This window comes from Equus przewalskii, chromosome 10, assembly GCF_037783145.1.
Source record: "Equus przewalskii isolate Varuska chromosome 10, EquPr2, whole genome shotgun sequence".
Classification (NCBI taxonomy): domain Eukaryota; kingdom Metazoa; phylum Chordata; class Mammalia; order Perissodactyla; family Equidae; genus Equus; species Equus przewalskii.
In genome coordinates, this window is record NC_091840.1 from 50,291,299 (window position 1) to 50,310,168 (window position 18,870).

Below are 18,870 nucleotides of genomic sequence, written 5' to 3' on the forward strand. Positions count from 1 at the left end.
CCCGAGAACAAGGAGCCATGTGAGTGTGCCCAGGCTGAAGGAGCTGGACCTCATCTTCCATACCAGATGGGTTCCTGGAATGTACTCAGGATAGGTACAGGCCTTTTGTGAATCGCCCTGCTTCTCTGATGATTTTCATTCAACTATCATAATTGAACATTTTAAGCTGATTCCATTCAGTGAGTATGCATCGAGCACCTCCTATGTGTTTGGAGGCTTGATGGGAAATGCCCACTGGCTGTTTCTCTATTTTTTTTTTCTTTATTGAAGTAACATTGGTTTACGACATTATATAGATTTTAGGTGTTATCACCTGAATTATAATTCGACTTCTGTATAAAGTACATCATGTTCACCACCAAAAGCTGTTCCTCTGTTCTGCTGAATTGTTCACTGTGCAAACAAATGACTTGAGGTCCCCAGGGCACCACTTTCACAGACCCCAGTAATGAACCTAGTTTAAATCGAAGACTCTTTTTGTCATACCAACAATTACATCTATTTTGTGCTTTGTGAATTTCATGTGGTTTTCTTAAGGTGGCAGCTAGCAGTTTTTCAATTTAGAAGGGTGGCTCAGTGGGATGGCATTTGGTTAGCAAGGAGAGGAACCATGGTTGGGAGTGGTCCCTGGCAGAAGCAGCAACCCCAGCAAGGCAGAAGTCAGTCTTGCTCTGAAGCAAAAGGGCCAATAGGCTCATCGAGCACCAGCACGGAAGGCTGCAATCCCTGGCCAGGAGGGGGTGGGTATGGTGGGTGCTAGAGGGATTATGACAGGGAAATGGGCAGGACAGGGAGGGAATGGTACCGTGGGGTGATCCCAGAAGGGACTCTTGCTGTCATTCATCCATCTAGTCACCCTAGCTGCTGGACCCAAGTAAGCATGGGTGGAAGTACCAACAGGCTACATAAGCTGCCATAATGTCTCAAAAGAACAAAATGGAGGAAATCTTTATGCATGATTCAGTTCCTGTGAAGATCGTCTCACAACTGTAGCTACCATATTTTCAAATCAAGAATCAGGTGTTGAGTTAAGCAAGCCACCATGGAGACAGAGGGACAGACTGAACTCTGGGATATCTAGGGATTGGGCTTCGCTGACTGGGAGCCAAGGGCAGAGATGGCTATCTATAGGGCCAGCCAAGTGGATAAAAGAGCTGCCACCTCTGCATTGTGACTCCCCCCAAAGTGCCTAATTATGACCCGGCTGCCTCACCAGCTGGTAAGTGTCCCCAGGTCCTGGCATGAGTGCAGTGTGGGTCGGGGCTGGTGGGGGGGCGTGGCCCAGGTGGCCCTAGGACCCCCCCACCATGGAAAACCAGCTCTGGTATAACACCCTGGGGTGCTGCAATCAATACCAAGAAGGTCCCCAGGAAGCTGAGGACTTCCTACTCCTGCTCCTGGGCCTCATCATTCTTGTCAACATTGGGATCAACATGGCAACTGTGGTCAGTGATGATTGTGAACCACCCCTAGGGATAAAGACGGCTGAGGATAGAAGCCAGCTGCAGCCTGCACCTCTACCTGCAGGAGTGGTCTTGGCTGGGATAGGGGTGGAGGGTGGGAGTGGAAAGCCTGGCCTTCACTCTCACCCCGCTACCCTACCGCCCCCACCCCCCAGATGTGGCATGGGCTCCAGAATGTCTTAGACAAGACGATCTGCTGGATTAATCAAAAAAGTAAGTATGATAGCTAGAGAGGTAGGGACTGCCCGCCACCATGCGACCACAGCCCTAGAAACCCAGGCCCTGGTGTTCTCAACCCTGAACTCTTATGACAATTGCCCTGCGCTCATGGACTCTTGCTTCCCTCAGATGAAATCTTGCAAGCTTGTGAAAGTTCTCCCAAAGATTCACCACCCAAGGCCCAAGACGTCCACATCTACTGCACCCTGGACCCTGTACAAGTGAAGATGGCCCGGCCCACTTGCTACTCCTCTTCTTCCTATCACCACATCCGCAACCACTGCTCACGCTGCCGCCACCGCCGCTGCTACCGCCGAAGCCGCAGCCACCAGCAGAGGCTGAAGAACCCCACACAGTGTCCCCACAACCGCTCAGTCTTCCGTAGCCAACATTGCAGCCGCAAAATGTCACAGCTGCGGCCGATGCCCTGCTTTGATGGGGAGGGTCTGGATTCCTACCTGGAAGAGGAGGATGACCTGTCTTTCCCATATCCCAAGTACCCACGGTGGGGCTGGGGAGGGCTCTACCAGCGAATGGGCCTGCCCTCCCCCATGAGGCTGTGGGGCCGCCAGGGTGGGATTCTGGCCAGCCTGCCACCACCCTCTCTCTACCTGTCACCTGAGCTGCGCTGCATGCCAAAGCGTGTGGAGGCCAAGTCAGAGCTGAGGCTGCAGTCCTACAGGCCCCACTGCTCACAGTCCCGCATCTGGGGCAATATGGAGACTGAGCAGTGGACCTCATCCCCACCACCTCCCCGCCAGCTGCTCCGTAACCCCTCCTGGGTCCCCGGGGGGCACAGCCCTTACTCCTCAGGGGGCCAGCTACTGTATGACTCCTGGGATCAGCGGCGGCGTGCTCTGGAGGGCTCTGAGCCTCCCTGTGTCCTGGTGCGCCGGGTCTCCCGGGCGGAGGCTCGAGAGCCCTACTCCCCTCAGTCCCACCGGCGGAGCCTCCCCAGCCACGCTTACAGCCAGCCCAACCGCAGCCCCCACCCATCCACGGGACACTTGAGCTACAGCTCCCGAGATCCTCAGGAGGTCCGGCGCCGGGCGGCCGAATGGGCTGAGGCTCTGCCCGCTCGGCACCCTCTGACTACCTCCACCTCCCTCACGGTGTTGGGTGAGGCCTCATACCAACGGGCCCCGGCTCCCAGCCCAGCCCTGCTCTCCCGCTCCTCCCAGCGCCTGCCCGAAGTCCAGGCTGCTGAGCTCTCCCCACCTCCGCCCACCTTTGTGCCACTCAGACGGAATCCGGGGGGCAATACCAACCACCAGGTGTACGACAGCCTGGAACTGAAGCGGCAGGTGCAGGAGAGCAGAGCGCGAGCCAACTCACTGCCGCCACCTTCCACCTCGGCCTCGAGGCCCTCGGTGCACAGGAGCCGGATGGGGAAATTTAACTGACCAGCGGCGACAGCAGGCAGTGGGGCAGGGCATGGAGAGAGGAATAAAGAGCAACAGAGTCCAGGAAACACTGTGGTGGTCTGTGGCTTGGAAGCACCACTCCTTCTGCCAACCTGGGTCCCTGGCCTTGGCTTCCTGAAATGAGAAGCCAGTGTCTCCTTCTTGGCATAAATTTCCCCTTGACCACAGTCCTCCCAGCAGGATCCCCCTGGTCCTGCACCATGCACTAAGCAGATCTTGCAGCTGCAGACTCCAAACTACTGGTCTCTGGGCACCAACTCTGTGTCTCTGCTCTCCCTGTCCCCAAAGGAGTTTCAGCCCCATGTAAGAAGCTGAGGTCAGATTCCAGACATGGGGGTTCCACATCTGAGCAGATGTAGGCCTTGGCCCAGTGAGTGGCAGGAAGGCCGCCAGGGCTCTGGATTCCAGCCAGGCCTTCCCCAGGGCCCTGAGGCCAAGGTCTTCCCAGTCTCGGGAGTGGTCAAGGGGATGGAACTCGTGAGTGTTTGAATGAGTGAGTCAGCAGGCAGAGAGGGAACAAATGAGGGTGGGAGGGGAGGTGTGCTGTCTTCCCAGCCCTGTTTGACTGCCCAGGCTCGGGTTACCTGAACCCAGTTACCATGGAATGCCACCCCATGCCCTCCTTTTCCTCCCCCTCCTTCATTGTGACCCCAACCACCTGCCCCATTATGATCCAGTCCTTCTCCTCCTCCCCCACCAGAGGACTCTGGATCCTAGTGAGTATATGGGGGCCAGGGGGCCCAGGTAGTCCTGGGACCCCCGGCCATGGGTGAGCGAGCCCACCACAGAGCCCAAGTGTGCTCTGGCACCAACCTCAGGAAGTGCCAGGACCTAGGAGACTCAATTCTTCTGATTCTGGGCAGTTTCATCTTGCTCAATGTGGGAATCAATGTGGTGATTCTGGTCAGTGCGGGGTCTGGGCACCAGGGTTGGGGGAGCTCTGGGGTCTTGAAGGAGCTGAGGTGAGAGGGCTGTTGGAATGTGGCCAGGGTGGGACTTCAGGGCTCACCTACTTCTGGACTCTCCCCTCTCCTGCTCCCCTCAGCTCTGGAAGCATCTGAAGAGCTCCTTGCGGATTCTTTTCCATCGTTTTTTCCCCAAAGGTGAGTGGGCCCCAGCATGGGCTCAAGAGGATGTGGGTCTGTCTCCTTTCTTCTATCCCTCTCCCCATTCTCAGCCTCTCAGGAACCCAGCCTTGTCCATCCCACCTTTCCCTGCAGACAAGCAACCCAGCTGTATAGGCAGCCATCCCATGTGTATGCACTGCTCCGTGGATCCCAAGAACCTGTTCTCAAGAGTGTCTTCCCGCTTCCATCGTCACCCAAGCCTCCTGCTCGGGCACCCTAAACACCTTGACTCCTGGATACCAGACACGAATGATGAGAAAGCTTCTAGGTGCTGCTGCATGCCACCTCAGTATGGACAGGCCAGGGCTCCCGTGGAGGCTCCATGGGGACTATGGAAGGAAGGGATGATGGGAGTTGGGGAGGCCTCTCAGGTCCCAGCCTTAAAGACCCAAGCCACCTTTATCTCCAAGCAAGAGACATCTTCCCAGTTCCCCAGGATGAGCAAGTTGGACACGGTTCCACTCCACTTGCCCCAGAAGAGCAAGACTAAGACCCCAGACTATGATCCAATCCATGCCCCGACCCAGGCCCCAACCCACTCCCCAGTCCACCCCCCGGAGCACACCCACCCCCAGGTTCAGATCCGCTCCCTAGTCCACCACCCTGAGCACACTCCCACCCAGGCCCAGACCCACTCCCCAGGCCACCCGTCTGAGCACACCCCTGCCCAGGCCCAGACCCGCTCCTCAGGCCACCCCACTGAGCACACCCCTACCCAGGCCCAGACCCGCTGCCCAGGCCACCCGCCTGAGCACACCCACCCCAAAGTTCAGATCTGCTTCCCAGGCCACTCCCCTGAGCACACCCCTGCCCAGGCCCAGACCCACTGCCCAGGCCACCCCCCTGAGCGCACCCACCCCAAGGTTCAGATCTGCTCTCCCAGCCATCCCCCTGAGCACACCCCCGCCAAGGCCCAGGGCCCTGAGCACACCTCAGTCCACACCCTGGGCCACAGTCCTGAGCACATAACAGTCCACACTCCAGCCCGCACCCTGGCCCAGGCTCATCTAAACTATACCCACGCCCACACCCTGATCCCTGCCCCAACCTCTGTCCCAGCCCCTCCTCCAACTTCTGCCCCTGCCACTACTCCTGCCCCAGCCCCTACACCAGCCCCTGTCCCAATCTCTGCCCCAACCCCTGCCCCAGCATTGGTCATGGCCATGACTACCACTCCAGTCCCTGCTCCTGTCCCTGCCACCACCCCTACTCACATCCTAACTCCTATTCCCTCTCCCCCGGCTGCCTTCAGCCAAGGCCTCTCCACTGGCCATGTGGTCTACAATGCCCGCAGGGTTAGGCAGAACTTATTCCATGTGTGCCCCCCGCCAAACTCTGAATATTCCAGAAAGTACTTGGGCACCCTTTCCAGGCCCCAAGAGGGACAGGGCCCAGTGAGCTCTGGTACAGCTAAGCAAACAGTGAACCAACGTAGTGAGGACAGTGCCAAGCCCTCCACAGGATCCATACTGGGTTACCTGGAGTTGGGGAATATGGAATGGAAGATCTCAAATGATGCCAAAGACAAGTTCTTACAGCCCAAGACCTTCCCTTACTGCAGCTTCCATCCTTGCAGTTCTGAGAGGAGAAACACAGACTCCCAAGCTCCAGTCTACCCCAAATTCCTGGTCTACTCCAAGGATGCTACACCTTCTCAACCTTGCTTTCATTCTCCAACCAATGCCCGGAGCTCACCATGCACCATTCCTCCACCATGCACTCTTTCTCTGCCTCTTGTTTCTCCCAGATCCTTTGTCCTTCATCAAGCTGCCAACAACCAGAAGCCCTCCACCATAATACAAACTCCTACCTCTCCCCCAACCTCCAAGTCTACTCAGTCTGTCCCCTCTTCCCAGTTTCCCATCCCTCTGCAGTTCTCCACCATTTCCCAACCCCCAATCCAACCCCAATCTCCTGAATTTCATGAGAGTCTAGGCCTCACCCAAGACTCTGGCCTCCAAAGGACCCCAAGCCCTTCAAAAGACTCTAAAGTTCCCAGGAACCCAGGTCTTACCCAAAATCCAGGCCTGCACAAGAACCCAGGCCTTACCCAAAATCCAGGCCTCTACAAGAACCCAGGCCTTGTTCAAGATCCAGGCCTACGTAAGCGCCCAGGCCCTACCCAAGACTCTAGCCTTCACAAGAATCCAGTCATTACGCAAGATTGTGGCCCGCAAAAGAGCCTAGATCCTACCCAAGATGCAGGTATCTTTAGGAGCACATGTCTCACCCAACACTCTGGCCTCCACAAGAACACACCATTTCCCCAAACTTCTGACATTCAGAGGACCTCAGGCTTTATGCAAGAGACTGGAGTTTCTAGGAATCTAGAAGGAAACCAAGAGACTGTACTCTACGAAAGTCAAGATCTCTCCCAAAAAACTGGTCTCCAAAACATCCCAGGCCCTTCTAAAGAATGTGGAGGTTACAAGAGTGCAGGAAATGACCAAGATCCAGGAGTCTATGGGAGTCTAGGCCTTACCCAAGATTCTGACCCCCAGAAGAACCCATACTTTCCCCAAGACTCTGGAGTCAACAAGAGCTCAGGCCTTTCCCAGGAATCTGGTCTCCTCAAGAGCCCAGGCCTTGTCCAAACCTCTGGCCTCCATAAGGGCTCAGGCCTTACCCAAGACTCAGGAGACTACAAGAATCCAGAGACTACAAGAGACAATAAGAATACTCAAGGTTCTGGAGTCTACAGGAGCCTGGGCCCTACTCAAGATTCTGACCTCCATAAGAATCTACATCCTACCCAAGTCACTGAAGTTGAAAGGAAATGTGGTCTTACCCAAGATGTTGGAACTCAGAGGAGCCCAGAACATACCCAAGACCCCAAATGCCACAAGAACCCAGGAATTAATCAAGATCCTGGCCCCCATAAGGGCCCAGCCCTTACCCGAGACTCTGGCCTCCCCAAGACTCAAGGCCATACCAAGGAATCAGGCCTCCACAAGGACACATGCCTTATCCCAAATCCTGACCTCCACAAGAACCCACACCTTGCTCCAGGTACTGAGTCTGTCCAAGTCTTGGGCCCACCTCAGACCGCAAAGTCAACACTGTCCCCGATGAAGTCATCTGTATCTGCGGAGACTCCTCAGAAGGAGGATGCAGAGCAGCACATACTATGGACTTCTGTCCCACTCAGCCCGAACTCCTGCTCTTCCAAGGCGCAGGTGATCTACAATGACCTGCAAACCTTCTCAGAGGTACCTGTACTAATTGAGCTGCAACCATTGTCTCGGCGAGCAGGTAGCCAAGACTGGATGTACCACCCTGTGGATACTATTCCTCCAGCCTGCCAGAACTATCGCCAGATGTCTATGCCTCCCCAAATCAACTGGAAGCCCCACTGTCCCGGGCAAGGCACCCGGGTAGGACAGGTGGTCTTTGATGCCCGCCAGAGACAGTTTGGAGTGGGCAGGGACAAGTGTGAAGCTCCATCTCCCAGGCGCCTTCGCCAAGAGGTACCCAGCAAATCACCAGAGACCATCAAGGAGTGGGGATATCAGTGTGTGATGAGAACCTCGGAAAAAGAGGGGACAAATGTGCATCAGGAATAAAGAGGCAAGAGAAGTGTTCTGTGCTTGTTTGAGGGCACCCATCCTATCCCCATTCCTGACACTGGCTCCCCACAAGGCCTATGAGGACTGGGGCTATCCTTGCCCCTGCCTCTCCTTCATAGTAGCGGAGCCAAACTCGTTATCCCCAAGGCCCTAGAGTTGCATTGTCCAATACAGTAGCTACTAGCCATATATGGTTATTAAAATATAAAATTAATTAAAATTAAATAAAATTTAAAATTCTGTTCCTCAGTTTCATTATCTACATTTCAAGTGCTCAATAGCCATGTGCGGCTAGTGGTTACTGTACTGGACAGCACAGATTTAGAACTTTTCCACCATCACAGAAAATCCTAATGGATAGCAATGCTTTAGAGTTTAGAGGAACCTTCCTTTCCCTTGTCACTCATCCTCAGCATCTTCAAAGCTTCCGCAGAGCCCAGAGAGCTTGGTTCTTTTTAGGGTGGCTCAGAAGTCACCCTCTGGGGAGGAAGTAAGACATCAGGATGCCTGATGCCTGATTACCCCAGACTGGAAGAAAGAGCCCAGTCTTCAGTTTTCCTGATCTAGTCTCTCAGGTCACAATCAGATGTATGGAAACCTGCCTCCCCAGTCCTGGGCTATGTTTTGGGGCTCTCTGTTACTGAGGAAGAAGAGGTCTCTTTGTTAGTGACTAGGAATCCCTGAGATCTGTGCTCCCCAAATTGAGCTCTGGATTCTGACAGTCCCCTCCTTTACAGGCCTCTAATTTTCCTCAGTCTCTTGCCCATGGACTTAGGCCCATCTCATTCTGGAGACAGTCCCCAGGGAAATGAAAATGTAAGAAGTCCTGGTCCAGTGATGGGTTGGTCTGATCTGTGAGCTTGTCCCTGGTTTCCTATCTTTCTGTCCTATTATTCTGTCTCCTAGTTTCATCTTGGACTTAAGCTGTGTCCCTGATAGCACTGGTTACTGACAGCAATTTCCTTTCCTTGATAATTTTCCATTGCCCTGCCCCAGTCCAGCTGGGAGTTTCTTCTGGTCTTGGTTTTCAGCCTGGATAACTCTTCTGTGTACACACAAGAGCTGCGAGATTCCAAAGTGTTTTCCCTGCCACCACTCGTGTGTGTCTGAGGTGGGCATCGCTAATACGTATGTCCCTTCCCCAAGTCAGATGTCCATTTCTGGGTTACCACCTGTGTGTTCTTGCTTAATACCACAACCACTGATTCCAAGGAGATGCCTGCCTCCCCACCCAGCCTGGGAACCCATTTCCAACACCTCTCTGGCTCAGCTCTGACCCTGCACAAGTCATGTGCAACCTTTCTAGGGTGCAATCTCATTTGCAAAATGAAGTTACAATTGCATGGAGGAAACCTCCTAAATCCATGTGACCAGGGCTCCTCTATTCACACATGGAAAGTAGAGGCCCCTATTTCTCCAAGGCCCTAGGATATGTCCCCCATTATTGTTTGCTATTCAGATCCATCCTATTACTCCTCTGCTGCAACCCCAAGGAATGTTTGTATGGGGTTGACTTGGGATTGGAAAGACAAGGAACAGTTTGTCTCCAAAGAAACTACAACTTCCATCAGGCACTACTTCAGCGGAACAAGAAAGAACGTGAGGGCGTGGCCCCAACGCCCTGATAGCACGGAAGACAAACTACAACTCCTAGGATAGCGCGAGATCTCCGCAAAGAGAAAAGAGTGACTGAACTCTGACTGGAGGAGGGGCTCTCACGGAACCACCCCGACAAGCTCCAGAAAGGGGCGTGGTCATATTTGGGGCGTGGCCTTATGGGCAGCAGGAAGAAGTTACCTGTTGAATCGTTCTATCCATTCTCTTTCCAACCCTTGTAGCTACCCCTAAGAGGGAAGCCGCAGACCATAAGCCTTTTCCGAAAAAGAGGTAAGGGGAGGTAGACAAGGGGCAGCGGAGGAGACTGGCTATCGCATTCCGTAGGATGGGTCCAAGGGCTACTTTTTACCTGCTGAGTCAGGTGAACTGGTCCATGGGGGCGGGGACTAGCATATGAGAAAAGGGCAAGGACGGGGGAGGTATTTGTTCGTTTTCAAGACTAAATTTAGAGCCCTTCATCTTCAGACCCGTTGGCAGACTGTGTCTGGGGCACTCTCTCGGCCTCGGGAAGAGAAAAGAACGGGGGCGACTTTTCGGCAGCAAAGGAACGGCCTGTGTAGGCTTTCTCACGTCCGTGTTTTCCCTAACCCAAAACGATAGAGCCACATGGCTTCCACGGTCTGGGGGAGCGCTCCCTGGTGGGGCCCGCCTCCCCCAGCCCCAGCCCGGCCCCTCACGGACATCGACTTCTGCTCTGGGGCGCAGCTGCAGGAACTAACCCAGTTGATCCAGGAGCTGGGTGTGCAGGAGAGCTGGAGTGAAGGGCCCAAGCCGGGACCAGACCTCCTCCGGGCCAAGGACTTTGTCTTCTCTTTGCTGGGTAAGTAACCCTCCCTGCCTTCGGGAACTCGCAGCTCTCAGCCCCGTCCCGGCTTTGGGTCACGCCCTCACAATGCCTTCTTTCCCTTAGGTCTTGTTCACCGCAGGGACCCCCGCTTTCCTCCTCAGGCAGAGCTCTTGCTGCTTCGTGGCGGGATTCGCGAGGGCTCCCTGGATCTGGGGCCTGCACCCCTAGGTCCCTACGCCCGGGGACCTCACTACGACGCCGGCTTCACGCTGCTGGTGCCGGTGTTTTCGCTAGACGGCACTGGGCAGGAGCTGCAACTGGATTTGGAATCCTGTTACGCCTGGCTCTGTCTCCCAGAGCAGATAGGCGGAACCTCGGTCCGGGAGGCGTGGCAGGATTGCCTAGGACCCCCAGTCCCAGGAGGACGTGATTCGGCCCACCGAATCGAAAGCGAAGGAAGTCCCAATGACTGGCAAAGCTCGGTGGACCAGCCGCATGGTTACATCAGTGAGTCTGAGCCGCACGTGTCTTTGGAAAAATCACCTAGTAACGTTTCAGGGCCCGAGTCACCTCTGCAAGACGTAACCGATCTTGGCTTTGCCGTACCATCGAAAAAACTGAATGGTGACGTCACCAAAGCAGCCGTCGTTAGCCCAGTCCCACAACCAGCGGAGGCTCCGGAGGCGTGGCCCACATTGTGCCCCGCACAGGTGGCTGCGTGGTTCTTTGCTTCTCTGGTCGCGGTCGCTGAGTCCCTGTTCCCGGTCTCGGGTGCCCCGCGCTTGGTCCACGCAGCCCGACACGCGGGGTTCACCACTGTCCTCCTGGCTACGCCAGGACCCCCGCGCCACCTCCTGCTCTTCGACCTGATCCCCGTGGTGTCCGTGGCCGGCTGGCCCGAGGGGGCTCGGAGCCACTCGTGGGCCGGCCCGCTGGCCTCTGAGTCGTCCTTCTACCTGGTGCCCGGCAGCGGCACAGAGCGGCCAGGCGCTTCGGGCTGGCAGCTCTGCTTCGCCCGCCAGGAGCTGGCGCTCAAGGCGCGCATCCCCGCTCCGCTGCTGCAAGCGCACGCGGCGGCCCAGGCCCTGCTGCGCCCGCTGGTGGCCGGGACCCGGGCCGCGGCGCCCTACCTCCTGCGGACGTTGCTCTACTGGGCGTGCGAGCGGCTGCCTGCGCTCTATCTGGCGCGCCCGGAGAATGCGGGCGCCTGCTGCCTCGGGCTGCTGGATGAGCTGGGCCGTGTGCTCGAGGCCGGGATGCTGCCCCACTATTTTCTGAGTGGCCGAAAGCTGCTCGCGGGGGACGGCGCCGCTGCGCTGCGCGGGGCGTTGGCCCGGCTCCGCGGGGACCCTACCCGGGCCCTGCGCGCAGCGGTGGAGGAGGCAAAGGCTGCACGCAAGGGGGGCGGCTTAGCTGGCGTGGGAGGCGGGGCCCATTAAAGACGCTGCTCCTACCGGCGTGGAAAGTGCTTCTTGTTGGCCAGCGGAATGTGGAGGGTGACTGCTCGCCCCTCGCCTGGGAGACACAACTAGCGCCCTGCCCAAAGATCCCGTTCTAGAAGGCCTCCTCGCCGGTTCCTCCCCATCCTCCCACCCCATTCTTGGCATAGGTCGTTCCATTCCGGCCTCTCTACATTCCAAATCTGTGCCCAGCAATTTTCCCACTCCGGTCCAGCCTCCGGCAACCATCTCCCCCTAGTTCTTATGGTCTTTTCTCTTAGTAGTCAATAGGATGGGGGGAATGTATTTGCTGACAAAAGTGGAAAAGAGAGCGGTATGGAGACCAGCGACTGACCAATTTGGCTCACACAAAAGCAGAGATATTAAGGAGGCCGGATTTCGCCCCAGGCTAGATCTCACCACTACCTCTATCTCTTCAGTTATTGTCCCCATTTCCCTCATCCAGTTGTGAGCTCCCATCCCGGGCTGTAGGGTCCCTTTCTCTATTCTCGGGGCGTCCGCCATTCCATCTGTCTTAAGCCCAACCTCTCCCCCCACCCAGGGTTCCGTTCAGTGGAGTCGCCTCCTTGTCCCTCCTCCTCTGAAGCCCGAGACATGCGGCCTTGCCTCGGCTCCGCCTGCCCCTAGGACCGTCCCCACTCCCTGCCTCCAAGGAACCCCGGGGTTCCGCCCGCCCAGCTTCACCCCCCTCTTCCCCAGCGTCTCCGCCCCCTGCCCCGCCCCCGGGCCCGCTCTCCGAGGAGGGGGAGCTGCTGTCGCCGCCGCCTCCTCAGCTTCCCAACAGCCGCTGCCGCTGCCGCCGCTGCCGCCGCTGCGCTTGGTCCAGCCGCCAGGCCCAGTGCTCCGACTTCGCTGTACCAGGGCGCTCTGCGGAGACACCCTCACTCCTTCCTGGGGTCCTGGGCGCCTAGCCAGGCGTGGGGGGAAGCTCCGCTTGCTGGGGGCAGGGAGGGAGGAGCCTGGAACCGGAGCCAGCGCCACCCGTCGCCGGATCAACAAGACAGGACAGGTTGAGGGGCGTCGGGGAAGGAAGAGGGGGTGCTATAGGCAGTCTTGGGGAGGACAGGAAGCTCTGATGCGCTCTGACTTGTAGGGGGCCTGTGCACATTTGGGGACTAGTGACAACGTGGGTGCACTCCTCTCGGGGGGCTGCCTGGATTGGAGGGCGTGGGATCTAAACAGCACCAGCTGTTCCCCAGGAAATTAAGGGGCAGCCAGAAAAAAAAAAACACCCCGATGTTCCTTATTTCGAGGTAACAGGGACCTCCAGACAACCACCCGGTGTATCCACTAGGAAGGGCGGCTTTGGAGGTGACTTCAAAAGGAGTGGAGGGTAACAAGGTGAAGAAAGGGGCTCAGCCGCTTGGAGCCCAGCACCACTAGAAATGGGAGTGACTTGGTGAAAAAAAGGCATTGTCCAGAGACAGGGTCTGGGATCCCCTTCTCTCTGACCAGGAACAGCCTGGATATTCCCAGACATAGTGTTTGGGGATTTCAGTAAAAAAAGTGGGGGATCTTCTCCACTTAGAGGATGAAGAAGACACCAAGGTTGGGTTCCTTCCTGACATTGGCAGCGCCCTAGTAGGGGTGGGGTGGGGTGAGCTAATATATCCCCAAAGCTAAGGACCCACACCTTTTAGATTACAAGAGTGGATTTGGCAGGCGAGCAGGGCCCCAAAATAGGGTGGAAAGGTGCCTGGGGATATTGGAGCCACATCTTGGGAATTTTGAGGGTCTTGGCTTTGGGATAAGGGAAGTGGGAACAGGGACACTGGAGAGCAGGGAAGGGGTAGTTTTCAGTAGGGGGCAAAAGTCGAGGGTGGGGTCAACTGAGAGGCACCTAGGCTGCTGGGTCCGGTGGGGCTAGGACGGAGCCCAAGGGTGGGAGCCGGGGGCTTGGGGGTGAGGGGAGGGGTCTATGGTTTAGCCTCAGGTCCTGTGGGTGGGGCGCTGAGTCGGGACTGTAGTGTCGAGCATGCCCTGGTGAGCGGGCTTCTTTGGGGGAGCCCAGCGCGCTCCGGACGCTTGCTGGTTTGGGGGTGTCTCTTCCCGGGGCGCCATGGCGGCGCTGGCCAGTAGCCTGATCCGGCAGAAGCGGGAGGTCCGCGAGCCCGGGGGCAGCCGGCCCGTGTCGGCGCAGCGGCGCGTGTGTCCCCGCGGCACCAAGTCCCTTTGCCAGAAGCAGCTCCTCATCCTGCTGTCCAAGGTGCGACTGTGCGGGGGGCGGCCCGCGCGGCCAGATCGCGGCCTGGGTGAGTGGCTGGGACGGGGTCTCCCGGCCTTGGGTCTCTCTGCCTGGGAGGTTGAGGCCAGGGACTCCGAAGAATGGGGCCGGATGGAGGGGGCTCCCCGAAAGTGAAAGGGGGTGGGCGAGAACAACGAAGTCTCTCCCGGACTATGCCTCAGTTTCCCTTCTCTTTTGTCCGTAACGCCGACTCTCCTTGCTTTCGAGGGCAAGGGGAAGGCTTGAGGGGCTAAGCCGGGCGCCCCGAAGCCTCGCAGCTCCTGCTTGCCGCCCCCAACACAGGAGTCCCCACCCCCACCGTTCTCCGCCTACGTGCCGGCTCTCGCGATTCTTTCAATCCCGAGTGGAGGGGCCTGGGGGTTCCGGACGCCTGGGTGACCCCGAGGGTTCCTGCGGCTCCGGCAGCCCCGCCCCCGCCCCGGTTCTCCCGCTCCTCCCCGCCTCGGCTGGGTTCCTCCTGGCCGAGCATGCCTGGCTCGGCGCCAAGCTCCCCAGCTCTCCCCCGGGTGTCCTTGCAGCTACCTCGCCAGCCCGCCCCTCTGTGCGCCCTCCTCCCGCGACCTGCGCTTCAAGAAGGGAACTGGGCACCCTCCATTACCCCCTACTCGACTCCAAAATCGGGTCCCACAGACTCAGGGGACCCTCTGCCTCGAGGAACTCAGACACAGTACGTGGCTGGAGACTCACGCCGAGACTAGGGGGTCGTACCACCTCCAAGGAGGTACAGGGAAGTCGGCCTAGAGCAAGCGACGGGGAAGGAGAGTTGTGAGGGTTAGCGTGTGGTCCCCGTCCAGGTACGACAGGCAAGCAGTCCCTCTGGCCTCACTCCCGCCCGCTCCCAGCTCCCTTAGGGGTGGCCCTTCGCGCTCTCCTCCCCCCGCCGCCGGCCGTCCACAGTGGTACGGTCCGCAGCCCACCCTTTGAGTGGGACACGGCCCCACGTGACTCAGGCTGCCTCGCCAGCTCCCCGGCCCCCTCCTCCCATTTCCTCGATTTGGTACCGAATGTCCCCCACCCCAGGCGATTTACCTGGCTGAGTCTCAGGGAGAGCTGGGCCCCCGCGAGCCAGCAGACTGACAGACAGACAGACAGACAACAGATAGATGGGTCAGTGTCAGACAGACCGGCGCTGGGCCAAGGCAAGGCCCGCGCCCAGCGAGCGGCAGCCGCAGCAGCAGGTGCTGAGTCAGCGTCAGGCCCAGTCCCACCCCCACTCCTGAGGCGGCGCCCCTACCCTGTGGTCACCTTGCTGCCCCCTACGTTAGCCAACATACTGCCCCTTCAGCCACCCTGCCTGTCTCCCTCTGTCTTCTGCCTTTTGCTGTAGCTCTCCCCTTCCTCTTCCCTCTTCTCCCCTCCCCCCACTTCTGGTTGAGCTGTAGAGTAGGAATTAAGCAATTTCAATAAATTTCAATAAATTAAACTGAAAGCTGGTGGTTAGAAGAACCAGAAGGGACCCACACCCCAGCTTTCTCAGGAGTCAAGGAGAGGTGGGAGACAGCTTGCTTGGAGGATCAGAGAGCTGGGTCCCTGGGACCCTCTTCCTTCCCTCCATTCTCCTTTCTTTTCTTTCTTCTGGTCCTGCCAAGTGTAGAAATGTTTCTGGGAACAGAGCTGTCATTTTCAAAGATGAATGTCTCTCTCTCCAGAGCCTCAGCTCAAAGGCATCGTCACCAAACTGTTCTGCCGCCAGGGTTTCTACCTCCAGGCGAATCCCGACGGGAGCATCCAGGGCACCCCAGAGGACACCAGCTCTTTCAGTGAGACGGGAAGCCAGCGGCTGGGTGGGAAGGGGGAGATGGGGCTAGGAGATGACAATCCTATTCCCTTTCAGGTTCTGTTGTTTTCATTCTGACTCTTTGACCCCCAAGGGAGGAGGTGGAGCTGAGATGGGGGCAGCTCAGATGAGGGTTCGAGGCCTGGGGTACTGACACCCTCTCTCTCCACCCCCAGCCCACTTCAACCTGATCCCAGTGGGGCTCCGCGTGGTCACCATCCAGAGTGCCAAGCTGGGTCACTACATGGCTATGAACGCTGAGGGACTGCTCTACAGCTCGGTGAGACAGTGAGGCTGAGTGGCCTGGGGTTTGGGGACTCCCCTAGCTACAACCTTCTCAACTACAAATATTTTGTAGTTCAGGACTCCCTCTCCCTCTAGCTCTTGCTGATGTCCTGTCATCACTGCTCACTTCAGAGCACCTCCTCTAGGGTCCCTCCAATCCATACTCCTTACACAGCCCCCCAAGTACTCCCAGGCTCTTTGAATGTCGAACTCTTTCAGCCTTTGAGGGCTCCCATTTCTCATCCTAACTCCTCTAGACTCATTATTACTCACTTCCCCAGATTCATTCAGGATAGGGGATGGTGGAGGTTGGGAGTAAGTGGAGAGAAGGCATCTTCTTATTCCAGGGCTCCCAAAAGACTAGTTCCTGACCCTCAGAGGCCTGCCTCATCCTCTCTTTCTCCCAGTTTCTGCATGGGCTCAGAAGTTGGCCCTCTCAACCTGAAATATATGGATTATACCCTGGCTTGTTCTTCCTAGGGCTCCCTTCTGTCCAGTGATGTGTCTTTTTGTCTCTCTGTCTGTGTGTGCCTTCCTGGGTCTTTGTCTCCTCAGCCACATTTCACAGCTGAGTGTCGCTTTAAGGAGTGCGTCTTTGAGAATTACTATGTCCTGTACGCCTCTGCTCTCTATCGCCAGCGTTCTGGCCGGGCCTGGTACCTGGGCCTGGACAAGGAGGGTCGAGTCATGAAGGGAAATCGAGTCAAGAAGACCAAGGCAGCTGCCCACTTTGTGCCCAAGCTGCTGGAGGGTGAGTATGGACTCAAGAAAAGGTGGGCCGCATGGGAGGGTATTGACCTTGACATGGATATTTAGCTCAGGGGCTACAAGTGTTAAGAGGACACCTGCTATGACAGGTCAAGCCAGGAAGCTTTGGCATTTGGGGGTTTGGGGAGCTCTCCTCTTGTGGGCTGGGGTTCCCAGAGGATAAGTGTAGGAGAGGGGAGCCCTTTCAGAGCTCTAATCCTACCTAGCTCTCTCTGTGCCTAACTCTCCTTCCTGCTCCTCTCTCTCCCCTTCACAGTGGCCATGTACCGGGAGCCTTCTCTCCACAGTGTCCCTGAGACCTCCCCTTCCAGTCCCCCTGCCCTTTGAAATGTAGTCCCTGGACTGGAGGCTCCCTGCACTTGCACTGAGCCAGCCACCCCACCACCACCTGCTCCTGGCCCTGCTCTCGCCTCTGCTGCCACACTTATGCCCTGAGCAGCCAGGTCCCACCAGGTGCTCTAACCTGAGGGAGCCTAGGGGCTGACTGTGACTTCCAGGGCTGCTGAGGCCTAGATCTTTGGGCCCAGGAGGGGGTCAGAGAGGGAGATGTCTGAAAATGGTCCTGGCTGATCACTTCTTTCCTTCCACAATCACATACCCCCAAAGCCTTTTCCCCAGAGGGCACTGGGGGTTACAAAACTGACAGAACCAGGGCATAAATACTCCTCTCCCCAGGCTCAGCCAGTTCCTAGAGCCCTATGCCCTTTTCATTGCCACTGAGCCGTAGATTTATAGGTCCACTGGAGATCAGGATTAGTTTCCTTCTTTCCCTACTCCACCTTCTGCCTTGTTCTGGACAGGTTCTGGAACACCAGGCATCCCAGCCAGGGCCATTCCTGCACTAAGGCTCTGTGCTGGAACGCAGGCATGCTGCCAGGCTCTGTTCTGGATCCATCAGTCTTCTGTCCTTGACCCAGATGGATCCATAGTTTCCAAGTAGAAAGAGGCTGGAGTTGAGCCCTGTCCAGCTGCTGGCCTTGGCCTGACTGGGACCAGTCTCAGATCACCACAGTTTTAACTTAACTTTCTTATCCCAGAGACACCCAATTCTAGAGCATGGAGTTCTAGACACACATGGAGCCATATTTCCTTTTGAATCTCAGCTCTAGGACATAGACCACGACTCTCAGCCCTTCCCCTCAGGATGGAACTGGGGCCTATATAGCCATATTATTGCTCTAGAGTAAGTTCTAGACCCACCCTCCCACCTTTTCTAGTGATACCTGTTAAGGATGAGCTCTGGAAAGGACCCAGCTATGATTTATAAAGAACTAAGTAAAGGATGGAACAAAAATCACTTCTTGTTTTTCCTAGATGATTTTCTGAAAATTGTAGTCTTCCTGTAGAATGCTAACCTTATTTTTACATGTAGTTTCTAGCTCCTGCAACTCAGCTGGGGTCCTGCCAGGGAAACAGAGTCTGAGGAAGGGCAGAGGAGTTTTGGAAGGAATCTCTGGCTCATAGTCTGGAAGCTAGGATGGGAAAGGGGCCAAAACCATGGCATGACTGGACCTGTGCTTGGGTTGGGGGCACGTGAACACTTAGCTACCTCAGCAGGAATTCCTTCCAGGTCCCCTTTAAAGCTGAGGTCTTTAGGATAACGGGTCTAGACTAAAAAGTAAAATGGGACATAGCCTTGACCCCCCCCCCCAGTGAAGAGACCCCAATTCAGCAATAAGTCCCACCCTTCTTGTGCTCTAGACCTCATACACCCCAAGAGCTTCTAACTGAATAGAACCTGCTTTACCTTACAGCTTATAACCTCAGCTGGGTTTTAGGTACCCAAAAAGGGCCTGACTAGATTTTTCTGAAAAACGCAGAGAGCTAGGGGCAGGCCCGAAAAAGACCTGGAAGACACCAGTGAACTATGAGGGAGACTGAGTGGCCTCATCCTGGACAGGGTAGACTGAGGAGGCCCCAAAGGGAGGGGCTAGGGTTCCGAGGCAGGTCACTTTTCCTCAGGCTCCTTCTACTTCCGGCTTGTTGCAAGAGGGGTTGATGCTCCCCTCACTCACACAGACCCCGCTCTGGCTCCATTCATCTCCTGGCTCTGCTCCCAGGGGACCGGGTCTCCACTCCATGCTTTCTCAATTAAAAACGATTTATACAACTGAAGTGTTGTCTGTCATCTG

General features: G+C 56.7%; 4 protein-coding genes across 6 annotated transcripts; all 4 read left to right on the top strand.

Annotated features, from left to right (window-relative positions):
- The first annotated feature begins 1,192 nt into the window (after nucleotides 1-1,192).
- On the top strand, nucleotides 1,193-3,153 carry SPEM2 (SPEM family member 2). Its single transcript, XM_008530377.2, has 3 exons — nucleotides 1,193-1,445; nucleotides 1,619-1,676; nucleotides 1,812-3,153. Exons 1-3 carry the CDS (start codon nucleotides 1,308-1,310, stop codon nucleotides 3,083-3,085), a joined length of 1,470 nt encoding a protein of 489 aa, XP_008528599.2. The 5' UTR covers nucleotides 1,193-1,307; the 3' UTR covers nucleotides 3,086-3,153.
- A 647-nt stretch (nucleotides 3,154-3,800) lies between these two features.
- On the top strand, nucleotides 3,801-7,809 carry SPEM3 (SPEM family member 3). Its single transcript, XM_008530378.2, is given in 4 exon segments — nucleotides 3,801-4,009; nucleotides 4,152-4,209; nucleotides 4,327-7,709; nucleotides 7,711-7,809. Coding segments are annotated over 4 exon segments (3,621 nt in total). The 5' UTR covers nucleotides 3,801-3,871; the 3' UTR covers nucleotides 7,753-7,809.
- A 1,449-nt stretch (nucleotides 7,810-9,258) lies between these two features.
- On the top strand, nucleotides 9,259-11,656 carry TMEM102 (transmembrane protein 102). 2 transcript variants are annotated; one of them, XM_008530382.2, is made up of 3 exons: nucleotides 9,259-9,686; nucleotides 9,882-10,236; nucleotides 10,327-11,656. In XM_008530382.2, exons 2-3 carry the CDS (start codon nucleotides 10,023-10,025, stop codon nucleotides 11,640-11,642), a joined length of 1,530 nt encoding a protein of 509 aa, XP_008528604.1. In that variant the 5' UTR covers nucleotides 9,259-9,686; nucleotides 9,882-10,022; the 3' UTR covers nucleotides 11,643-11,656. The 2 variants fall into 2 exon arrangements, with proteins under 2 accessions (XP_008528604.1, XP_008528605.1); XM_008530383.2 differs by having other exon boundaries at nucleotides 9,381-9,686; nucleotides 10,017-10,236.
- A 725-nt stretch (nucleotides 11,657-12,381) lies between these two features.
- On the top strand, nucleotides 12,382-18,853 carry FGF11 (fibroblast growth factor 11). 2 transcript variants are annotated; one of them, XM_008530409.2, is made up of 5 exons: nucleotides 12,382-13,915; nucleotides 15,558-15,668; nucleotides 15,862-15,965; nucleotides 16,526-16,721; nucleotides 16,995-18,853. In XM_008530409.2, exons 1-5 carry the CDS (start codon nucleotides 13,723-13,725, stop codon nucleotides 17,063-17,065), a joined length of 675 nt encoding a protein of 224 aa, XP_008528631.2. In that variant the 5' UTR covers nucleotides 12,382-13,722; the 3' UTR covers nucleotides 17,066-18,853. The 2 variants fall into 2 exon arrangements, with proteins under 2 accessions (XP_008528631.2, XP_070419164.1); XM_070563063.1 differs by having other exon boundaries at nucleotides 12,424-13,915; nucleotides 16,610-16,721.
- Nucleotides 18,854-18,870: the final 17 nt, after the last annotated feature.

What these genes read in the sequence shown, in the direction of transcription:
- TMEM102 (XM_008530382.2), top strand. Translation starts at nt 10,023, where the DNA reads ATGGCTTCCACGGTCTGGGGGAGCGCTCCCTGGTGGGGCCCGCCTCCC. An exon ending in CTTTGTCTTCTCTTTGCTGG is followed by an intron (nt 10,237 to 10,326) that starts GTAAGTAACCCT and finishes TCTTTCCCTTAG; the next exon opens with GTCTTGTTCACCGCAGGGAC.
- FGF11 (XM_008530409.2), top strand. Translation starts at nt 13,723, where the DNA reads ATGGCGGCGCTGGCCAGTAGCCTGATCCGGCAGAAGCGGGAGGTCCGC. An exon ending in AGAGGACACCAGCTCTTTCA is followed by an intron (nt 15,669 to 15,861) that starts GTGAGACGGGAA and finishes CTCCACCCCCAG; the next exon opens with CCCACTTCAACCTGATCCCA. An exon ending in TGTGCCCAAGCTGCTGGAGG is followed by an intron (nt 16,722 to 16,994) that starts GTGAGTATGGAC and finishes TCCCCTTCACAG; the next exon opens with TGGCCATGTACCGGGAGCCT.
- SPEM2 (XM_008530377.2), top strand. Translation starts at nt 1,308, where the DNA reads ATGGAAAACCAGCTCTGGTATAACACCCTGGGGTGCTGCAATCAATAC. An exon ending in GGATCAACATGGCAACTGTG is followed by an intron (nt 1,446 to 1,618) that starts GTCAGTGATGAT and finishes CCCACCCCCCAG; the next exon opens with ATGTGGCATGGGCTCCAGAA. An exon ending in CTGCTGGATTAATCAAAAAA is followed by an intron (nt 1,677 to 1,811) that starts GTAAGTATGATA and finishes TGCTTCCCTCAG; the next exon opens with ATGAAATCTTGCAAGCTTGT.